Source organism: Phocoena sinus, chromosome 1 (genome assembly GCF_008692025.1).
Source record: "Phocoena sinus isolate mPhoSin1 chromosome 1, mPhoSin1.pri, whole genome shotgun sequence".
NCBI classification, from domain to species: Eukaryota; Metazoa; Chordata; class Mammalia; order Artiodactyla; family Phocoenidae; genus Phocoena; species Phocoena sinus.
In genome coordinates, this window is record NC_045763.1 from 151,040,596 (window position 1) to 151,062,772 (window position 22,177).

The following is a 22,177-nucleotide window of genomic DNA, read 5'->3' on the forward strand; positions in this document are numbered from 1 at the left end:
TTAGCACTTAGTAAGTGCCCAATAAATAATTGCTAACGAGTGAATGATTCTGAACACGTTTCCTCTTCTGTAAAACGGGGACTTTTACTTTGCAGTATTATTTTAAGGATTAACAAGAGTATACGTGAAACACCTAGTACAATGCCTGATACATATAATATCTGCTCAATAAAGACTTGTTACCAATCTGGGAAACTTTCACAGTGTTGCTAAGCTTTCAACAGTGATCTGAAGGAGACAGAAGATAGAAGACTGTTGTAGGTATCAAAGTCATTCTGCTGTTCTGATCTATCCTTAGGGAGGCAGCAAACGTCATTCTTGGCATTTCTAATTAATTTTCTTGAGTAGTGGGTTGCTTTGGATCTCAGAGGGCTAGAAGGCACCCTAAGGCAAATCCCACTTAGAAAGGCAGGGGTCTAGTCTAAGCTGCAAGAAAGAATCAACCCTCATTGTTCTAAATCCCTCTCATCTCATATAGCAGAGGTATTAAAGGGGTCTAAACCCAAGGGGATGACCCTGACTAGTCGACCTTCTAGGTTAATCTTGACATCTGGGCCTCCTGATGGCCAGTCAGCAGGGAAGACAGGAGGTAGGCACAGAGAAGAATCCATGTCTATAAACATCGGTTGAATGCCTGAATGAATAAAAATACTACAGCCCGGAGAAGGGTGAAAGAACACTGGCCTGCAGAAAGTGAGGACAGAGAGGATGCCTCCCAATCCTGGGATCCCTGGAACCTGGGCTGACCACCTCTTTCCCAGCAACAGGTTCTTTCCCAGCATCGGGTTGTTTTCCCAGCAGTGGGGTTGCAGCAGCAGTAATGAAAAAAGCCCTTCAATACAGGAGAGCCCTTAGATTTACGAATGAAGAAGATAAGTGAGGCCCAGAAAGGTTCAAGGACTGCTGAGGACCACACAGCCAGGTAGGTCTCTCACATGCCAGTCCAGTTCTGTTTCCCCTGCATGGAATTAACTGGTCCCACGAGGTTCAAACCTCTGACCTCAGTCCCAGCAACACGAGGCTCAATACTGGTCCTCTGGCAACACACAGGAACAAGGCCAGCAGACAGACAGATCACCTTGGACTCCATCTGTGTGTCTCTGCTGTGTCTGGAGCTGACTCGAAGATGCCAAGAACTGTAGGAGAGCTGGCAAGCTCCGCATCTGTCCCTCCCTCAGTTAAAGTTCTCCAAGGGGCAGAAGGGTCATCTCCACAGCACAACAGGAAAAGGAGGGGCTCTGGAACTGGGAGGAAGAGGAGAGGCATCAATGGGAAACTGTGGTCAGGGCCCTTACAAGAACGAGAACTCCGTTAGCAGAAACGTAAGGTGACAGCTTGAGTCAGCAGATCCAAGTGGGTAAAGGGAAGAACACCCAGAAGGCTGTCCTGAGAATGGCTTTTTAGCAGACAGGAGGAAGAGCAGGGAGAGACACTTAGGGGGACCCTCACTATAGCCCTGGCTCATTCTCAGAGAGCCCAGGCAAATACTGCCCCTCACCCAGGGCCACCCCCCTCCACCCTGAGGATCACTGCTAGTACCTTATACTTATGTAGGCAGCATGCACTATTACTCAGTTTTCCCACCTTTGTGAGGCAGCTAGGTATAATGCACAATGCCAAAATACTCTCTGAATTTTTTTTTTAATGGCAGCATATAGTCACTACATAGAACTAAGAGGATACAAAAATAATGGAGACGTGGGTCTTCAAGGAACTTACAATCCAATATCTCCACTTCACACGTGGAGAAATACATTTAAAATGTGAAAGAACATGTATGAGTGTCTTGGCAAGTGTGACAGGGAGGGATGGCGGAGACCTGCTTCTGGCATGAAAGGCTTCACGAAGGAAGGAGCAGCATGTGTACCGGGTAGAAGAGGCAGATACAGACGGGCTGGGGACGGGGAGCACGGGGTGGGGGTGGTAAGGGCGACATAGGACGAATGGGGTACAGGCCACGGGTGAGGGTGTGGGGCTGGAAAGCAGAGCCCCATGAGGAAACGGCATATATAAGCCACTTAAGCTGAGGCACAGCACACACTCAGAAAAAACCAGGTTGGGGTCAGATCTGAGAAGGATTTGGAAATCTCCTGAACTCTGCGTCCAAAGGGAACCCATGGAAGGGTTTACGCTGGGAAGCTACATGATCAGAGCTGGGCTTTAGGTAAACTAATCCCCATGCTCTCCAAGGAACTGAGGGGGCAAGACCTCATTCCAGGCCGGGGTCCTCAGGGTCGGCCACATGTTCGAAGGCCCAGCCCACCCCCACCTCTACTCTCTAGCCCTTCCTTCTCTAATTACACCTCCAACTCAACTTTATTTTCTTTTAAAAAGTCTAAAGCAAGGTAACCAAAAGAGACCATGAAAGCAGGGGAGATGAGGCACAGAGGAAGGGGCACTCACAGCCCCTTCCTCCTCCCTAAGAGCACAGGTGACTGGAGTGCGGCCAGGGGGAGGGGACACAGAAGCAAGGAAGTCCCTGGGAATCCCACATGGGCTCCAGTGGAAGGGATATGGTGCTGGGGAGCCTGGCAGTCAAAGGGAATAGCAAAACGACATTTCTGTAAGCGTGAGAGTTTTCAAAGCAGGTTACTCTACGCACTCATTTTGCCCCGTGGCCTCCAGCCGTCCTCAGATCCGGGGGCCAGTGAGGAGAGAAGCACAACGAAAGGTACAAGAAGACCTTGCTCCCCCAGGCAGCAGCCTGACTGCAGCAAGCTCCAGGGCACACTGGGCTCTTCACCAGGCCACCTGCATTCCTAGGATGCTCTAAGTTCCACACACGTGGCTTCAAGCGCCCAGGGCTCCCCCTCTTTCTCCTGCCCCACCCCCCAACTCTTTGAACTCTGCAGAAATCAGGCATGACGAGCAATCTGTAGATTCTTCACTTAGAAACGCTTCCCTCACCTAAGGCTCCTGTGAAGCCTGCCTTTAAAATCCTTCCTTTAAAAAATCCCTTCCTCTAAGAATTACAGAAGCCAGGCAAGGAGGCCCAGGAGAGGGAGAGAAGAGGGAGGGCATGGCTACTCCAAGGACAGGGACTCCTTCTGTCAGAGTTAAAAATAAACTCTTAGCAATTTACACCCAACTCCTCCCCTCCAGAGGCCAATGGGCCTTGGCAGATAAATCTCTCCCTGCAGAGGAAATGAGGCCCCAGGGGGAAAGACAGGAGTAGGCAGTCATGGAGACGTGGTCTGGGTATGTAACTCTAGCTGAAAGCAGAGGGTCCCCCAAGTCCTACCTCGGCTCTCTCCCATGCACTCCTTCTCCCAGATAAACCCTAATACCAGAAAACACAGAATCCTCCTATCCAACAGGATTAGTACCAACACCTGTCCAAGGATTAGAAAAATCAGAAAGAAGAGAATGTCAAAGTCAACTAAAGGAAATACTCTGCCCAGTATCTATCAGTTAAGTAGGTATCTCAGCTACCCGAGCCCGTTTCCTCTCCTTGTTCTATAGTGCCCCAGGATCCACGGGCAGTAGGAGAAGAGGCCACCTCGATGGACCTCAAGGGACACAGATCACTAACAGCCCTGCCCCCCACAGTCAGGAGGTAGAAGACACCCATGCTCTCTGTGACATCCTGCAGGTGGCTGAGCTGGGAGGGCCAGAGGGGCCATGGCCTGACTCATGAAACAGGCCCTGAGAGCCAGGGCCCAGTTATTCTTGGAAGCCAAAGAGATGAGGTCACACTTTTGAATCTGGTAACCTGAAGCCCCATGCTGCGGAGGTGGAGAGTATAGCTTAGCAACAGGGCAGGAGTCCTGGGGCAGGCAGCACGCTCAGCCACAGGGCGTGTGGCTGGGTGAGGGCCTGGAACAGCCGTGCTGGACTCCTCTACTCATCCCCACACTCCTTCTGCCAGGGAGGCTAGCTTGCGGGTGGAGTCTGGAGGAAGCCAGATCTGGATGCAAGCACACACACAGTCTAACGGTGCCAAGCCCGCTCACCTCCTCCCTGGCTAATTCATCCTTCCCCGAGCTCCACGGAGCCTCCACACATAAATCTCGACACCTGGAGAAGCAGCAGCCACGGCTCACTCTCAGCACTCAGAAAAGCCAGTTGGCCCCAAACCACCCACCAAGCTCAGGCTGGAAGAGAAGGGGGCCAGTGGGGAGGGTGTGCAAGTGAGTGTGAGACACAGCTCAGCAGTGTGGCAGGAAGACCTGGGACAGGCGTCAGGGCCTGGCTGTGGGGGGAGACTGCAGCAGTGGCAGGTTTATTTTTAGCCGTTGAGACAGAGGGGCTGAGTGACAGTTCTGGGCCCTGGGCGGGAGGCCCGGTTACACATGTCCAGTGTGGGCTGGGAGCCTCATAACAATATGAATAATCAAAATGGCAGCAAAGTGATCAACTCAATCACCTCCTGGGAGGGCCCGGGAGGGTAAGGAGCCCCACAGGAGCATGAAGGTGGAGAAGCTGGCGGGGCCGTCAAGGGCTCTCCTCCCACGCCCCTCTACCTGTGACTAGAGAGATTTCGCCTTTGCTTCAGGTTCAAAAGAACCATCCCGGACATAAGCCAAACAGAGATGTTCGCCACATCTTCCCTGAGACAGAAAAGGCTTCACCTTCACTCCTCACCTCCCTGGAAGAGCCCTGGATGGACACTGGCCCTGGAGATGCCTGGAAACGTCCCTCAAGAGTAAGATGCCCTTTCATACGATCCTTCTGGACAGCCCAGGTTCCTGGCGGAATGAACACACAGCTCTGCTGGTCTTAGAAGGGAACATCAGTTACAGATAAAGTTGACCTTGGAGCCACGTCCCAGCCTATACGACCTGGCAGATGGCACAGTAAGGTGTTTACCGGATCAGAGAATAAAGACCCCCAAGAACTCTGCACTGCCAGAGGGGAGCACAACCCTATCCCCGCTTCCACTCAGTCTCCTCTTCCTCCAACAAAGTCTTGTGGCCTGGCACTCAGGACCTCAGTCCAAAGCTCCAGGGCTAAAAGCACTGCTTTAGCCCTGAATGGCAGGAAGAAGAGAAACGAAAACAGACCTCGCTAGGCATCTCCCACTCCTCTTGCTTCCTCAGTCTCCTTACATCCCTTAGTACCCAGTCCTACGGGTAAGAAGTGGTACCTGGATGTACATCCTAACTTGCCCATAAGCTCTGGGAATCGGTCCCCAGCTCTCACCTCAGAACAGCCCCAAACCCATACTACAACTCCAAGTGAATTAGAAGAAGGCACCCATCTGTACGGACCCAGTCACACACCAAGGCAAAGCCTGACAAATGGACAGTGAGTTGGATTAGAGCCCTCCTCCTCCCTCAGCCAGGTGCCCTGTGCCGGGCACAGCCTGCACAGCCAACCACAGCAGCCATGTTTGGCCCCGTAACTTCAAACGGGAAGGAGTTTCAGATGGCGAAAAAAAATGAAGAGTTTCCATCTCTACCCTGAGCCACCAGAACACTAAGATTCTTCTGATTTCAAGGAAGGAGAGGATTCACACCCCACTGAGTTACACAGTCCATCCTCTCTGCTGAGGCACTTGCTGGAACACTCACCAAGTCTTCACACAAGAGAAGGCACAGCTGGTCGGTGATGGCTATTAATTAAGTGGACGGGAGCTGCCCTGCAACGCAGCAGCGAGCCTATGAAAAGGGCATCCAGGCTGGCCCAGACGCCGCCGATGGTCAGACGTGCAGCAAGTCAGCAAGCTCTCCTGCCTCCTGCCTCCAGCACAGCCCTCCACTATCCACACTGCCGTGTCCCAGGAGCCACTGGCAGCCTGACCCTCTGATGTGTACACTGAGGCCTAGAAAGTTTAACTGACCTGTTCAAAGTCACACAGCTAGTTAGCAGGGCACCAAGACTAGCTCTATCTATCTTTCTTCCTTTCTCTCACTCTCTCTCTCTCTCTCTCTGTCTCTCTCTTTCTTTCGAATCTAGCACATAACCCATGGTATCGGGTTCATCCCTAGATATTTATATCCATACATAGCTTAAAACACAAAATATCACTATTCCCCTAAGGACTAGAAAAGGTATAAAATCTGATTTTGGTTACATATCTGGTGTACATCAAGCTGCTCAGTGGCATGGTCCCATCTTAATGCCAATGTCCCCGTTTCTAAGATGACTAATGTAGAAAGATCCTAGTGACCAGTTAGTGGAGATGAGTTTTGCACTGCCAGGTCCACAATCCCCATACTCTTACCTCTAGCAACCAAAACACCAAAGGAACCCAGACCAAGAGGAGGTCCCAGTGAACCAGGTCCCAAGACACAGCTCTGATGCTGATACCAGGTAAGACCCTGGATATACCACTGAACCTTTCTGGACTGGCCCAGCCTCTTCCTCGGTGAGGTGGAAAGGGTCAAGAAAGATAAGCAGGGAGTGTTGTGAGCTCTAAGGAACTATGAGTTGTGGGTCCCTTTGCCACTGAGCCTTATTTCATTACCAAGAGCAGCTGCAGCCCCTTCATACACGAAGAACAGCTCTGCCCTGCCCACCTACTTCTGTCCAGGACACTGCAGCAACTGGAAAGGTGCAGCACAGGGAGGAGGGGAAAAAAGAGACCCCACAGGATCCTTGGGAAGGCCTCATGCAGAGGAGAGGGAGTAGGAAAGTATGAATCCTGTGCCACAGATGTCGAACTACAGGCAGAGTCCTGCATCAGAGCGCAGGAGCCACCTGGGAAGCGTGAGAGGACTCAGATGCACATACTGATGCCCTGTCTTCCCCGCCAGGGCTGGCATTCCTCTCGGCACAGACTCCACACATCCCTGGGCTCTGCAGGTAGGGAGGGGGCCTCCGTCATCCCCAGGATGTGGCCAGGGGTTAAGTTTGCCTCCAGCAGTCGTGAAGCTTGGCTCCTCCAGGCTTCTCCCTGAATGCCCTGCACCTGCTTCTTAAATAAGATCGTCAACTGATGATGGCCCGACTCCTCAGATTGCAAGCAGTCAAAACATCTTAATTATGAATACCAATACCTTCACCCTCTAAAAAGGACCCCTTCATTTCCCAGGCACCCATCAATATTTGGTCCTGAGGCCTGGGGCTGCTTTTCTCCCTCTTTTGTCAGCCACTGATGCCACATCTTAGCTGGAGATTATTTTCAAGCTCTATCAAAGCCCAGAATTCGTAAGTGAAAAAGAACCATGAGCCGCCCCAGCTTTGATCCTGCCTCAGTGGATGTCAAGAGCCCTGCTGCAGTAGACAGCAACCAGGGTAGGGCCCAAAGCAAGGAACAGGGTCTCTGAACCCAGAAGCTACACCTTCCCTCAAAAAACCACAAGCCCCAACCTCAGAGATTTGTAACCTTTCTTTATAACATCCTGTTAGTTTACTTCATGCTCCTCAAACACTTTGAAACCTGCTTTTAACACAAAGATCGGTTAGGCTCAATTCTGAGTCACCAGCCCCACTTGCTCCTTACCAACTGATCCACTCTCCCCTCAGCTGCCCCGAGGGCAACGCCACCATCACCTCCTGCAGATGTGCTCATTCCTCAGAGACTGTCCTCAGCTCCTTCGGTCCTCACAGATTGCCTCTTCAAAGTTCTTCTATTCCCAACCACACAATTTAACCCCTAGACCAGCAAAGTACAACAGAACTTTCTACAAGGTCAAAAATGTTCTTCTCCACTGTTCAGTTCAGTAGCCATTAGCCACATGTAGCTACTGAACACCTGACGTGGCTAGCAACTGATTTTTAAATTTAGCTTAGCTTAATTTAATTAATCAATTTTAGCTAATTTTAAATAGCTATACATGGGCATTGGCTACCATACTGGACAGTACAGCCCTAGACTACATTTGTTAATTTCACCTTCTCCAAATAAGCTTCCTGACCTCCAAAATTTTAAGGCCACTTTCAATGTCTGTATCCTCCATACAACAAAGCATATGGTAGGATGCTCAGAGAATTGTTAACTACTGTAACAACAGTGGAGATAAAAGAGATTGGTTGATTAATGAAACTTTCCTCACCTTGTGATTCCATCCAGCAAACTGCCCCTCACCCAGCCGCAAACTGCCCCTCACCCAGCCACAAACTCTCTTGCTCCCTGACCGGTACACAGCACGAGGCGTGCTGGAGAGGGTGCAGCCTGCACTGTGGGGATGTGGGAGCCCCGGCTCTCCCTCTCAACCATGAGAGGTTCTGATCAGCTCCCCTTCAGAACACCAAGGAAGCCACATGGCGGTGACACAAAGTCACCTGGAGAGGGAGGATTGCTGGAGAAAGGCAAGGAGAAGGAACAGTACTTTGTTTCCTCTAATCCACACAACGGAAAGACAAACAGAGATAAGTTATGACAACATTCTATATTTTGTAAAGCAAAAATATGCTTCACCGAATCAGAGTCACATGGCAGAGAGGGACAACGGTGCTGGCCTTAATTAAATTTGTTCAGCTAATACCTAGGAGTCACCATGACACAATGAAGCAGTAAGCAACTGAGGAACCCCACAGGGAACAGGACCAATTACTGCACAAGTGAGCTGAGACCAGGCGTCCCTACCAAAGAAATAGTGAATAGAATTCTCATGTTCTTGCACAAAAAAGTAATACTAGTAAATAAGGTTTCTAGCAAACACTTCCTAAAAAGGGGAGGGTGTGGTAAAAAAAATATATATGTTTGCTACTGAAGATTCAAAACTCATGGAGCTGCTGAGTTGGTTTATAAGCTGCCTCTCCAACTCTGGCAACCTCTGCTGGGAAGCCGCTAAGTCCCTACCCAGCACCCCCTGGCCGACAGTCAAGGAGGGCCTGCGGTGACAGTAGCTCCTCGGGCTTGAGAGGCTCTGGAGCAGCAGCCCGTCCCAGGGCCAAGCCTGCTGATGTCAGTGCAGTTCCCAAGTGGGAAGCGGTCAGGAGTCCTGGGTGCTAATCCTGGTTCTGCCCAGTGCATGGCTGTATTACCTGAAGCAAGCCTTTGCTCTGGGCCTTGGTTTTCTCATCTGCAAAATGAGGGGGTTGGATGAGATGACCTCTAAAGTCCCTTCCGACTCTGAGAGAAGTATAAGTATGACTCAGATCTTCGCAAAAGCAGCCAGGAGAGATGGTGAGGCAAGGTCATAGCACCCACCAAAAAGCATGTAAATGTTACCTCTCTCAGGTGGAGGTAGAGAAATAGCAGGGCGGAACGGGACTATTTTTTAAAGCTGATTACATTTAATAGGACTAAGAGGTCACCAGACCACAGACAGGGAGCAGGGCATCAAGGCAGCCGCCACCTCTCACCAACTCTCAGGGCTGTGAGATAGCAGATAACAGAACCCCCATGACAGGCCCTGCTGCTGCTCTACAGCTCTTTGACCTAACTCCCCAGGAATGGCCTAACACCCCGGGTAGAGCAGAGGTCTCCTCCCTTTTTCTTCAGGCACCTTTCCGATGAGGCAATCCCTCCTGCCCCACCACATCTTCCTCCCTTGCTTAATAATCAAAACACTCCTGGTTTTGAAAATCATTTCAGTACTCAGCACCTATGGTTAAATTAATCAAGATTCAAGATCTAGAAATCTCTTTGGTGTGTGTCTCTGGAACAGAATTCTTTGAACCAGATTCCCCCCACAGCTATAATTATGTCTCAGCCAGTATTTGGATATTGGAAGCGCTGTTGACACTGCTATCAGTCTCTGAATGCCTCATCCCTTCTTTCTTCCTCTATTATTAAGTTTCCACACAAAGATATGTGGGAAATCTACAGTTTAACAGTTGAGTCAACTTGTAAGATCTGGGAGCAGGCTGCCTGTCAAAACACACTCTGACTTCAATCTTCATCCACTTCTAACCTGAGAAGGACAAACTATGAGTGTTATTTAAAATACTCCTGGATCTTTAGCACAGGGAGATCAGCTCAGTGCTTTGTGACCACCTAGAGGGGTGGGATAGGGAGGGTGGGAGGGAGGGAGACGCAAGAGGGAGGAGATATGGGAACATATGTATATGTATAGCTGATTCACTTTGTTATAAAGCAGAAACTAACACACCATTGTAAAGCAATTATACTCCAATAAAGACGTTAAAAAAATAAAATAAAATACTGCTGGATCTTTCCTTTCAAAACCATTCAAAGGGAGAAAAAAATCCAAATCTCTCTCCTATTAATTACAAAAGAAATCTGAATTGCCACCCAAAAGCATTTTAGAGGGTGGTTTTCTGTGTCTATTAAATAGAATAAGGAGCAGAAGTTCAGAGCTTTTGTTCTGAAGTCTTCATACCATATTCCAGCTATCCAAGAAGATGAGCAGCCAGTGTCCCCAAACTGCTGATGGGTGAAGGCAGATGGCATCTCAGAGGGGATAGAAAACTCTCCTGGAAAGAATGTCTGTCACTTCCTCAACAGTACAGGTTAACTGTGGTCAAACAGTATTCACTCAACTCCACTCCCCGAGGTCAGAGCCACGGGGTCAAACAACCACTCTCCTTCCCTGCCCCCAGTTATGAGTAGGGAAAGAACGGTCTAAGGCACAAGTATTAAAGGGTTCAGGATACTGATATATTCCTTCTCCAAAAGTCGACACCAAACAACCAAAAGCCCTCAGCAACAGCTTATAGTAAAAACCAAACAAATCTGACAGTGTTGAGGCTAGCTGAAGTTCTCCCCCAAAAGGGAGGATGAAAGCAGCAAGAAAATAATTTCAGAGGCCTTAAAATCTGTTAAGTTGAACATGCTTGTCTTCTACAACCCCCAAGTATCAGGGTCTTATTCTATCTAATTATATATTCCAACATTTCCACCCATAACACATATCTGAGTTTTGTATGAATAGCTGAAACACAGCTAGCCACAGGGATTGAGGGGGAAAAGAAAATATAACACAGGAAGTATTTTTCTCCTCCTCCAATCATTAAGACACCCCAAGGGAAAAAGGCGTTTTTGGTCACCTTTAGAGATGTGGTTTGATCTGAAACCCCTCTTTGGGGAAAACCTTTTTCATGACCCTGAACATTGGCTCACACTGCACTGGCGACTCATCAGACCTCCAAGTCCATTCTGTTTAACTTCCGAAGTAGATACTCTCACTGAAATCCCCATTCTCCCCCCTACCAGATCCCCTTAAAAAAGAAAAGAAAAAGAAAGAAAGAAAGAGGTTGGTTTTCCCCAGCTCTAGGAAAACGCTCCCTCCTCTGTCCACCAATCGCCCTTGTCCAGGACTCAAGTGGCCATCTCCGATTTGCGGAATCAGCACTGGGCCAAGCCGTGGTTTACGGACCCGGTTTACAATGATCAATGGAGCTATGGAAACAGCAGACACCGCGAAGGAGCCTGCTGGCCTCCCATCTGGAGCCTCACAGGCACTGAAGGTAGGAGGGGGCACGCTCTCGGATCAAAACAAACCCTCCCCCGCGCCCGGGGCGGTCGCGGCGGGGATGGGGGTGGTGTCGGTGTCCCAGCGGAATCTCCAGCCTTGCACCTCCCCGGCCGGCGCGCCCCAAGGCAGCACAGCCGCACTCGCAAGGCCCAGGGAAGTGAAATCACACATTCCGGCTCCCAAATAAGGAGCGAGGCTAAATAAACCTCTGAGATACGACTTCTCCAAACCAACCGACCAACCAGCTCAATGAGTAATGGGCCTTTTGTGCCCACAGAAAGAAAGAAGGGAGGAGAGGATAGGGAACCACAACCCTCGAAAATCACTTCCTTGAGACTAGGGGGAAAATTAGCAGAAGTGGTCCCGAAGCCAACCGTTGCGACTCGGCTGGATGCCGCTCAAACCCAAAATGGCAGGGTCCTCACGAGTCCTCTCGAGTCCCCGGCACTCACACCCGGAGGTGACCGGAAACTCGGTCTCGGCTGCGTGGTCCGCCGGGACCTGACCTTCCCGCTGACCCCCGCCCCCTGCCGCGCACTTGGCACCCCCTCACGCGCGCGGGACAGGCAGCCCCGCCGCGGCCACTCCTCCGCGGCTCCGACGCCAGACCGAGGAAAGCGTCGGCGCGACCACGCTGAGCCACCGAGAGCTTAGGCCGCTGCGGAGTGCCAGGGGTGTCCCCGGGAGACCCCATCCGCCCGTCCTCCCCTCCCTCGGGCCCCAAACCTACTTTTAGGGCGAATTTCTCCTGGGTCCTCTTGTTGAAGATCTGCAAAACTTTCCCGTTGATGCCCAGTCCCAGGACCTGGGTGGTGACCTTGTAGTCGTCGATGATGGCGTTCTTCTTGATCTGCAGGCTCGACTTGACGTGGAACTGGGGGAACTGCTGCGGGGGCTGCGGCGGCGGCTGGGCCGGGGGGTGAGGTTGGGCCGGGGCGGGGGGCTGCGGCGGCGGCGGCGGGTTGGGGAACATCGCCGGCGTTGGACAGCATGGTGCGGTGGCGGCGGCGGCGGCGGGCTGGGGAACAGCACCGGAGTTGGACAGCATGGTGCTCGTAGGCGCGAGAACAGCGGCGGGAGGGCCCGCGGCGGGCCCCTCCTCCGGCTCCGGACGGGTTCCCCGCCACCCCGAGCCCGGCTGCGAAGTTTGGTCCGGGCTGGAGCCGGCTTCCCCGCCCCGGCCCGGCTCCAGGCTCGGCGGGCCGCGGGGCTCCGTGGGTCCCGCTGTGCGCCGCTGGCGCCCACCGGCCCTGCTCCCTCCCTCCCACCCTCCCCCCGGGGGCCAGGCGCTCGGTGGAACGCGGGACGGAGGGGCCCCGGCCGGGGGGGAAGCGGCCGCGCGACAAAGTACCCAGCCCGAGGGCCGGCGGCCGCGTCACAGCCTCGTCTGCGTCCGGGGCCGGTCCTTAAAGGGGAGGGTCGGAGGGGGCAGGGCTTGGGGAGGCGGGACGGAGCTGGGGAGGCGTGGGCGTGGGGGAGGGGCTGGCCTTAAAGGGGAGGACGCGAGGCTTCCGGAGCGTGAAGGGCCAAAGCTAGGGACTGGGGCTGGGGACAAGGAGCGGGGACCGAGAAATCTTAGTTCTTAAATAATCAGGGCCACGCAAAGGGAAAGGGGAGGCGTATGAAAGTAGCTGCATAATCAGATAGATAATCCACTTTTCTCCAATTGTCTGGCTCTTTTAGAGAGCAGCAGCTGAGGGTGTATTTCGAAGGCGGGGGATGACTAGCAAGTATGCGCCAGATGAGACCTCCGGGGTGACCTGGAATTACAGAGGCCACTCATTCTCGGAATAGGGTGAGGCAAATATGGAATATTTTAACTTGAACACTTTCCTCTGAGTTTTGCATTTCTTTTCTCACAAATTCGGTGCACCTCTCCCAGTGGGAAGAATAGGGTGTGGAGAGAATTCCCTGAGACAATGTACCAAAAAGGGAAGGTCTGGGGAATAGGTCCTGATTTCCAATGTGGAAAAGTTAGGCCCTAAACCTACAGCCATAAGAAATGGGTATTTTTGAAGAAGCCAAGTTCTAGTCCAATTTAGCCCCCTGTCTCTGAGGAAGATACTAAGGATCTAGCTGGACCTAAGCATAGCCCAGATCAGGGGAGGAGATTGGGGAGGCCCTAAATTTAAGCTGCCAGAGGGTGTCGATACATATTCTGATGGGGTTTGGGGGATGATCATGAAATAAATTCCTGCTGATCTCCTCCCCACTCTGACTAGTAAAACAGCTCAGAAATAAGACAAGGAGCCTGAGGTGAAGAGAAAACCTCAGCTTAATTACTGATAAGGCCAAATTAGAGAATGTGACTTTACCTATGGCCACACGTGGCCCCTAACACGTTCCCCCAACACTCTAGAGCCCCCTTGTACAGGGAGACCTAGCTCAGGGAGAAGCAGAGGAGGGAACATCCTAAGAAGAGGTGCCCTGGGGACCGAGCCCAGGCAAGGATGGAGTGAAGGGTAGCCTGAAAGGTAGAAGTTACCCTCCCAGCAGAGTCCCTTCCCGGGACTCACTCCAGGGCCCACTCCATGGACCAAGGAGAAATACGATTCCCCTAACACAAATACTCGCTCTTTCTGAGCACAGTTAATTTAGTGGACACCTTGACTTTGTGCAAGGTGCCGTGCTCAGGCCTGCAGTGGTGGATGGTGTTGATCTGTGGGGGAGAAGAGAGGTACAAGCAGACAGCATCAAGAGAGTGGCACTGACACAAGTCTGCGAGGTGAGGGCAGAGGGATTCTCCTCTGCAATAGCAGGTGGTGGAAGCTCTCCTCTCATGCTAGAGGGTGGATAAGTTAGTTCCCCATTCCTCTGACTCCTCAAAGATAAAAAGACAGCCTACGGCCACAGAGATTGGAAAACACCTCACCCGTTCTGCAGCACTACTATCACTTCCCTTAGGCGCACAAGGGAGAAGACCAAGGACTGAGAGAAGGACGCAGGGATGGGGAGGTGGAAGCACCTGCTCCTTGCTTCTCATCTCAGCTGGGCTGGGGCTGCGCAGGGCTGGGAGTTGGTCTTTTTTCCTCTGCAGAGGGTCACCGGTGGCTTCCTACTGCCTGGTACTGAGTTTTCACCTGCTTCTCTCCACAAGGCTAGAAAGAGGATAAGCTCTTTTTGCCCTTTCAGAGACAGAAGGCACAGTGGAAAGAGAACAGAATTTAGAGACAAATGACCTGAGTTCAAGTCTCTCCTCTTTGTATCTGAAACAAGGAGAAAAATAATAAAATTGAATATCGGGGCTGAGTGAGAATTAAATGAGGTAGTGTTCATGAGAACTCCCCAAAAGCTAGAGATGATCATGAAATAGTAAATCTTATAATGACTGAGGCATTGCTGGCTTGCTCCTCTGCTCTGTGCCCACTGCATGGGGATCTGCCCCTGATATCAAAGCTGCCTTCCTATCTAGCTGGGACTCTGGGGAGATGCTGCAGCCCAGTGACCTAGGAATAACTAGACAACTGAAACCACAGCTGGGGCTTCCTTCTGGAATTACAAGGACCAGTTAGGCCCAGGGGGCACACAAGGACTCAGTACATAGAGATTACAGAAGCTGCACACACAGCACCCAGAAAACATATACATATATCAACACAAAGACATGAGTGCAATGTGCCTGGCATGTAACAGACATGAAATAAATGTCTAATGGATGGATAATAACTGGGGAGTGAGATGGGCTAAAGGAAGAACCTAAGACGGGCAAGAGATCCGGAGTCTTAAGTTCCATTCCAGTCCTAACTATGTAACCTCATGCAAGTCCCGCGCCCTCTCAGTTCCCTCTTTCTCATCTGTCCAACAGTGATGTTAACATCTGTCCTGCCTCCCTTGTAGAGCTATTGTAAGAATAAAATAAAATATTTTTCCTTAGGACATGGAAGTCCAAAGTCCTATTTGTATAATACCAAGCTCTCAACCATCTGTAATGAACTACTTAAACAATTTTTATGGATATGTAGAAGCACTTCAAAAGTTAAAAAGTCTATGCAAATAGAAAGTACTATTTTCGTCTACTATTGACATGCAAACACATATGCCATGAATACTGTACACACAAAGACAATTGAAAGACCTCAGGTACATAGAATTTGGTTAATTATAATCCTCCTCATCATTGAATCATTGGTCCATCTCTGCTTTTATTTAATTAGCTATTAGTTTGGTTGTTTTGTTTTTGGGCAGGTTTTTTGGCTGCACCTTGCAGGGATGTTAGTTCCCTGACCAGGGATTGAACCCAGGCCATGGCAGTGAAAGTGCCAAGTCCTAACCACTGGACCACCAGGAAAGTCCTTAGTTATTTTTAATAATGCAGTAGGCACCTGTGAATCCACTACCCAAAATGAAAACTAGCACTTTGACAGTAGCATACATCTAACTAGGTGGTTCCTCCATTCATCCCCAACCCACCTCTGTTTTCTCTGGCCAAGATAACCATTATCTCGAATCCTAGGTTCATTATTCCTTTGCTTTCCTTTTATGTAGTTTTATTTCATAAGGACACATAAAGGTGTCTGACCTTCATAAAAGGTGAAGCTCATAGTGTCTTAAAAGGGAGGTGGATAGGGTTCCCTGGTGGCGCAGTGGTTGAGAGTCCGCCTGCCGATACAGGGGACACGGGTTCGTTCGTGCCCCGGTCCGGGAAGATCCCACATGCCGCGGAGCGGCTGGGCCCATGAGCCATGGCCGCTGAGCCTGCGCGTCCGGAGCCTGTGCTCCGCAACGGGAGAGGCCACAACAATGAGAGGCCCGCGTACCGCAAAAAAAAAGGGAGGTGGATATAGGTGACTTTATCAGAAAGATGAGGTTAAAATAAGGAAATGTCTTGTCATAGTTTCAGAGTATTCCCCACCTCCTCATGATGGTGGTGACGATGATGATAATGATGGCGATTATTGAGTGCTTACTCTGTACCCAGCACTGTGCTCAGCCTGCCATTGTCTCATTTAAATCTCGTGAGGGTCCGTGGTAGAGATTGCTGGTTGTTTCCGCCAGTATCCATTTCCCCCTCTTTGATAGTAAATAATCTTCAGTATTTAGCTAAGCATATAACTGCCCGGAATAAAAACTACATTTCCCAGCCTCCATTACGGCTGTCTGTGTTCTTGACTTGTAAATGGAAGCTGTTGAGAAAAGAGGTAAGTCCTCCTCCTTCTCGTCCTCTTTTCTCCTTCCTGGTGACTGGAATAAAAATGTAATGGCTGGAGGAACTTCCCTGGTGGGCCAGTGGTTAAGAATCCATCTTGCGATGTAGGGGACGCCAGTTCAATCCCTGGCTGGGGAACTAAGATCCCACATGCCGCAGGGCATTACTAAGCCCACGCGCCACAACTACAGAGCCCGAGTTCTGGAGCCCTCGCGCACCACGACTAGAGAGAATCCCGAGCACTGCAGCGAAGAGCCCACGTGCCGCAACTAAGGCCCAATGCAGTCAATAAATATATATATATATATATATATATTTTTTTTTTTTTTTAATGTAATGGCTGGAGCTTGAGCAACCATCTTGAATCATGAATTTGGAGGCCACAGTTTGAGGATGACAGAGCAAAAGGACAGAAAGAGTCTATGTCCTTCTATCCGTGGAGTATGCATAGAAGATGGAGCCTGGATCCAACGTATCAGCCCTAAACAACTTACCCAGCCTTTATATGAAATAGAAATAAATGTCCTTCTTATTACAGCAACTGATGTTCTAAGTTTTCTATCACTCACATCCAAATCCCATTCTAACTATTATACAACCCTATGAGATACGTACTGTTATCCTCATTTATCTATTTTAAACATGAGGAAACTTAGTCCTAGAGAAATTGAATAACTTTCCTAGGGGTACATAGTTAGCAAAGCACAGAACCCAGGTCTTTCTGACCCAAAGTCCATTTTCATGGCCCCCACTCTAAATCCTAAGCAGACATACACCCACATATCCTTCTTGATGTCCGAAATATGGTATCTTGCCATTTCTGGGCAGGAATGACCTAAAGAGGTATGGCCTATACTTTCCATTTTAGATAAACTTTAAATCTCCCACACCTCAATTTCCTTCAATCTTGACCTAATCTGTTACAGAGTACAGGTCTGTGTTAATTTGCATGACTGGGTTATATGATAGGATTACTTGTGAATCCATGGCAATATCTCTTCTCAAGGCTTCTCCCGTCCTGCCTTCCACCATCAGAGAGTAAAAATTTCCTATTTTGCTGTGATATGGCATTATGAATGGATGACAAAGGGTGAAAATCTATGGAGGTGAATTTCCTGCAAATTTTCAGATAACACGCTCTTGATGAAATACGATCATCCCCAAGCTGTTGGATAGATATATGCACACAGATAAAGTGGCCTTTGTATCTATTGCTGGGGCACACAAAATTCTGCGGAAGGCAGCACGATTCACAGGAAAAGCTCTCTTCAATGAAAGCTCACTCTTGGAAAGGAAAATGACTTGAGGCCAGGGAGAGATAAGCAGTCTTCATCTTATAGGCTAGTTTTTCTTTGAGAGATTGAGAAATTCTCCAAAGCAAAAATGACGGATATATAAGAATTATTCATCACAAAATTTCTGAAACCTCTGAAAGTGCTAGGGACTGATCCACAGAAAGAAATTTTACCCAAAGTAAATATTGTGGGCAATGCCCTATGTGAGGACATCTCAGAGGGGAAGAAATGCTCTGCTCCTCCGCCCCAATGCCCTTATCCGCACCCCATCCTTTAACTGTTTAATGCCACAGCAGGGAGCAGCCGGAGCAGAGGGAAAGAGAAAGAAGGAAGTACCTAAGGGGGAACAGAAACTTAGCCTCAGAACATCGACAGACATGACCTGGTCCAAAGGGACGGAAAACGGGACTAATTAAGACTACAGGTTGCCTAACTGTGAATTCTGTGCCTTAGTATGGGAAATGGAGAGGAAAGTGGTGACTATCCCACCGTAGTCAAGATAGCCCAAGACTGTTGTCCCATATTAAAAGCTTTGCCCCTCCAGTCTAGCCTGTATCTGGCATGTCAATTGCAATTCAGATGAGCATTCAGCCTGGAGAGTGAAATGGGGAAGGGAGAAAGGTAAAGGGGATTTGCCATCCAGGAGCACAACCAGGGTGTGTCAACCCAAAGGGTCATTGGTCTTTGTCTGGTAACCTGCTGACCCCTGGAATTTTTTTCCATCCCTCACTTAAGATGAGTAAATGGGAGTGGGAAGGTAGGAAAGGTAGGAAGAGATGTGTGGGGGTGGGGGACTGGGTAGCGATTTCCTAAGTGTATAAGAATAAACAGCTTCCCGTGAGACCATAATTTTGAGGCAGCAGAACATGGCGGAATCAAGTCCTGGGTTCAAATCCCACCTCTACCACTTACTACTATAAAAACTGCACCTCTGCATTCTTTTTGTATAATGAAGGGGGAGATAACATTCCCTAGATTAATATTCCCGTGCCAAGTTCTGAGCTGTTACTGACACATACTGATTGGCCTCTGTGGAGCAGTTATTATGCAGCAGGTACATTCATACCAGTCATCTCTTTCAGTCCTTTCGACAGGCTGTACTTAGTATTATTTCTGCTATTCCAATCATTGAAAGCACTGTGGCTCAGAAAGGTTAAATACCCGGCCAAAGTCATCACACTAGAGCAGAAGGGCTGGAATTGAAAACTCATGCTGTTTCCACACATGTCAAAGTCCATGTTCCTAAATGCTCTTGTAAGTTGCATTTGGCTCAGGAGAAGGAAACAGTCTGCAACCTGCATCTCACTCAAATTCCAAAGACTCTTCCTCCAAGACAGAGAGTTAAAGGCAATGAATAAAGTCATTTAAGCAGTAATGAATTTAGGATCCTAGGATGTATAAGCTTTTGAAAAATGACTTAAATATATGAGGTACATGTGGCATAACCCACATTTTGTTTTGGTTTTGCTCATTAAATGACAGAGGTAGGAGCTAACTTTTTCCCCCATGTTTCTCTTTAGGTTATGAAAACTGTAATATTGTAGAGATGAAAAGGACCTATGAAGACCACCTGATCCGTCAACTTTCTCAAAAGACCACACCTACATGTAGACAAGTAGGTGTGTGACCTTAAAAGCTTTAGGCTCTCAGAACTTCCGGTGTCTCACTATATCATGAAAGGAAGTTCTTCCTTTTGTGTGACCTATATAGTACATGTTGCGGGCAAGTCCCTCTCATTCCTGGAAGCTCGTTCATTGATGCTGGCCAGGGGTCTCCCCACAGCTTTGGATAGATGTCTAGAACCCTCCCTTCACTGGAGCAGTAGGTGCAGGGGAAAATTGGATGTGCTGGAAGAGAGAAGTTGGCATGTGGGCCAGCCTGGTACCTGCACCTGACCCCCACCATCAACTCTGCACCCCCTTTCATATCCACAAACATTTACTGAGCTCCAGTTCAGGTCAAGTATTGTACTGGGCATAGGAATGCTCAGAGGACCCTGATGGACCTTGAGTGCCTTGAGAAGTTACATATATATATATTTACATATATATGTAAATGGTGACAGTTATGTATATACATAACATAAAATGCATCATTTTAACTATTAACTAGTTCAGAGGCATTAAGTACACTCACGTGTAGCCATCACCACCATCCATATCCAGAACTTTTCATCTTCCTAAATTAGTTCTCTGAACTCATTAAATAATAACTCCCCACTCCCATCCTTCTCCCAGCCCCTGGCAACCACCATTCCACTTTCTGTCTCTATGGATTTGACTACTCTAGGAAACTCATATAAGTGAAATCATACAGTATTTGTCTTTTTATGACTGGCTTGTTATACTTAGCATAATGTATTTAAGGTTCATTCACGTTGTAGCATCTGTCAGAATTTCCTTCTTTTTTTTAAGGCTGTACCATTGTATATATATATATATATATATATATATATATATATATATATATATACACACCACCTTTTATTTATTCACTCATCCCTCTTGATGGACACTTGGTTGGCTTTCACCCTTTGGCTATTGTGAATAATGATGCTATGAACATGGATGTACAAATATCTGTTTGAGTCCCTGCTTACAATTCTTTTAGGTATATACCCAGAAGTTGAATTGCTGCATCCTATGCTAATTTTATGTGAAATTCTTTAAGAACTGCCATGTTAATTTCCATAGCAGCTGCATCATTTTACATTCCCATCAGCAATGCATAAGAGTTCCAATTTCTCCACTTAGCTAACACTTGTTATTTTCTAGGTTTTTTGGGTTTTGTTTTTGGTAATAGCCGTCCTAATGGGTGTGGCCTTGAGAGGGTTTAAGTTTGGGTCTTCAGGGCTCACAAACAGGAGAGAGTCATCTAGAAAGTTCTCACCAAAGAAATGACATTTGACCTAGGGATCTAAATATGGGCAAGAATTCTCCAGGCAGGGCTTCCCTGGTGGCGCAGTGGTTGAGAGTCCGCCTGCTGATGCAGGGGACATGGGTTCGTGCCCCGGTCCGGGAAGATCCCACATGCCGTGGAGCGGCTGGGCCCATGAGCCATGGCCGCTGAGCCCACACATCCGGAGCCTGTGCCCCGCAACAGGAGAGGCCACAACAGTGAGAGGCCCGCGTACCGCAAAAAAAAAAGAATTCTCCAGGCAGAGGAGGAGAAAGGGGTAACGCTAAACAATGGAGCAAAGGGAGACGAGAAATTGCACAGCCTGTTTAGGAACAGCAGGTGGTCAGCACAGGCTGGAATGCAGGGTGTGCAGGGGAGAATGTCAAGATGTGGGGCGAAAAGCAGATTTAAGGGCTAGACATTCCACTAAGGCTTTGGACTTTGGGCAACAGGGAGCCATTGGTAATACTATGTGAAAGTGCTGTGCAAACTTCAACACATGATATAAATGCAAGAACTTAGAACAAAAAAGAAAGAAATGTTTTTAAAGAAAAAAATGGGGACTCCCCTGTGGTTAAGAATCCGCTTGCCAATATGCAGGGGACATGGGTTTGAGCCCTGGTCTGGGAAGATCTCACATGCTGCAGAGCAACTAAGCCCGTGTGCCACAACTACTGAGCCCGCGTGCTGCAACTACAGAAGCCCAAGCGCCTATAGCCCGTGCTCCGCAACAAGAGAAGCCACTGCAATGAGAAGCCCACGCACCGCAACGAAGAAGAGCCCCCGCTCACCGCAACTAGAGAAAACCTGCGCGCCACAACTAGAGAAAGCCTGCGCGCAGCAGCAAAGACCCAACACAGCCAAAAATAAATAAATAAATATTTTAAAAAATAAAATAAAGAAACAAATGTACTAAGACTAATACACATTACCTGGAAATTGGAGGCAGTTTCTGGCATCTACCAGAAAGGACACTGGGCCCCTGGGGTGCTGGTTCAGGCCAGCCCCCTGGTGTTGGGTCCCAGTGCAAAGGTGGCCGAATGACCCGCCCATGTCGACCTCTCTGGTACGGAGGGGCTTAACTGTCCATGAGATGGGAGAGTGGCCTTCCAGGCCTAGAGGTTCGCAGGTCCCCCCTCCTTCCTCCTGGATCACTGCACTCAGCAACGTGTCACCTTTTAGTGCAAGATTCCAATTCATTCAGACACTTGGAAAATCTCCCCAAGCAGCCACCTGCCTCTGACAGCCCCTTCTAAGCCTGAAGTCGGACCCAGATGAGGCCTCCCCGATGCAGCTGCCTCACTGCCCCTTCTGCCTTGGAGGAGCGAGACAAAGGACTCTTCCCTATATCCAACAGGTAGAAGATTTACAAAATTACAGAATATTCCATCTCTCTCTCTCTCTCTCTCTCTGAACCTTTAATACAGCAGTCCCCAAACTTTTTGGTACCAGGAACCGGTTTCGTGGAAGCCAATTTTTCCACAGACCGGTGGGAGGGGGGATGGTTTCAGGGTGATTCAAGCTCATTACATTTCTTGTGCACTTTATTTCTATTGTTATTACACTGT

General features: G+C 49.1%; 1 protein-coding gene and 1 long non-coding RNA gene across 2 annotated transcripts in view; one reads left to right on the forward strand and one right to left on the reverse strand.

Moving 5' to 3' along the window:
* MAPKAPK2 (MAPK activated protein kinase 2) overlaps window positions 1-12,534 on the reverse strand; it is a 44,178-nt gene extending 31,644 nt beyond the window's left edge. The window contains exon 1 of the mRNA XM_032627373.1: window positions 12,001-12,534. Coding sequence (XP_032483264.1) covers window positions 12,001-12,318 — 318 coding nt within the window. The 5' untranslated portion in view covers window positions 12,319-12,534. The remainder of the gene's footprint in view (window positions 1-12,000) is intronic.
* LOC116751464 lies at window positions 10,007-19,355 on the forward strand. Its single transcript, XR_004349269.1, has 3 exons — window positions 10,007-11,262; window positions 12,954-13,065; window positions 19,232-19,355. It is a non-coding gene; the product is annotated as an uncharacterized LOC116751464 (long non-coding RNA).
* Window positions 19,356-22,177: the final 2,822 nt, after the last annotated feature.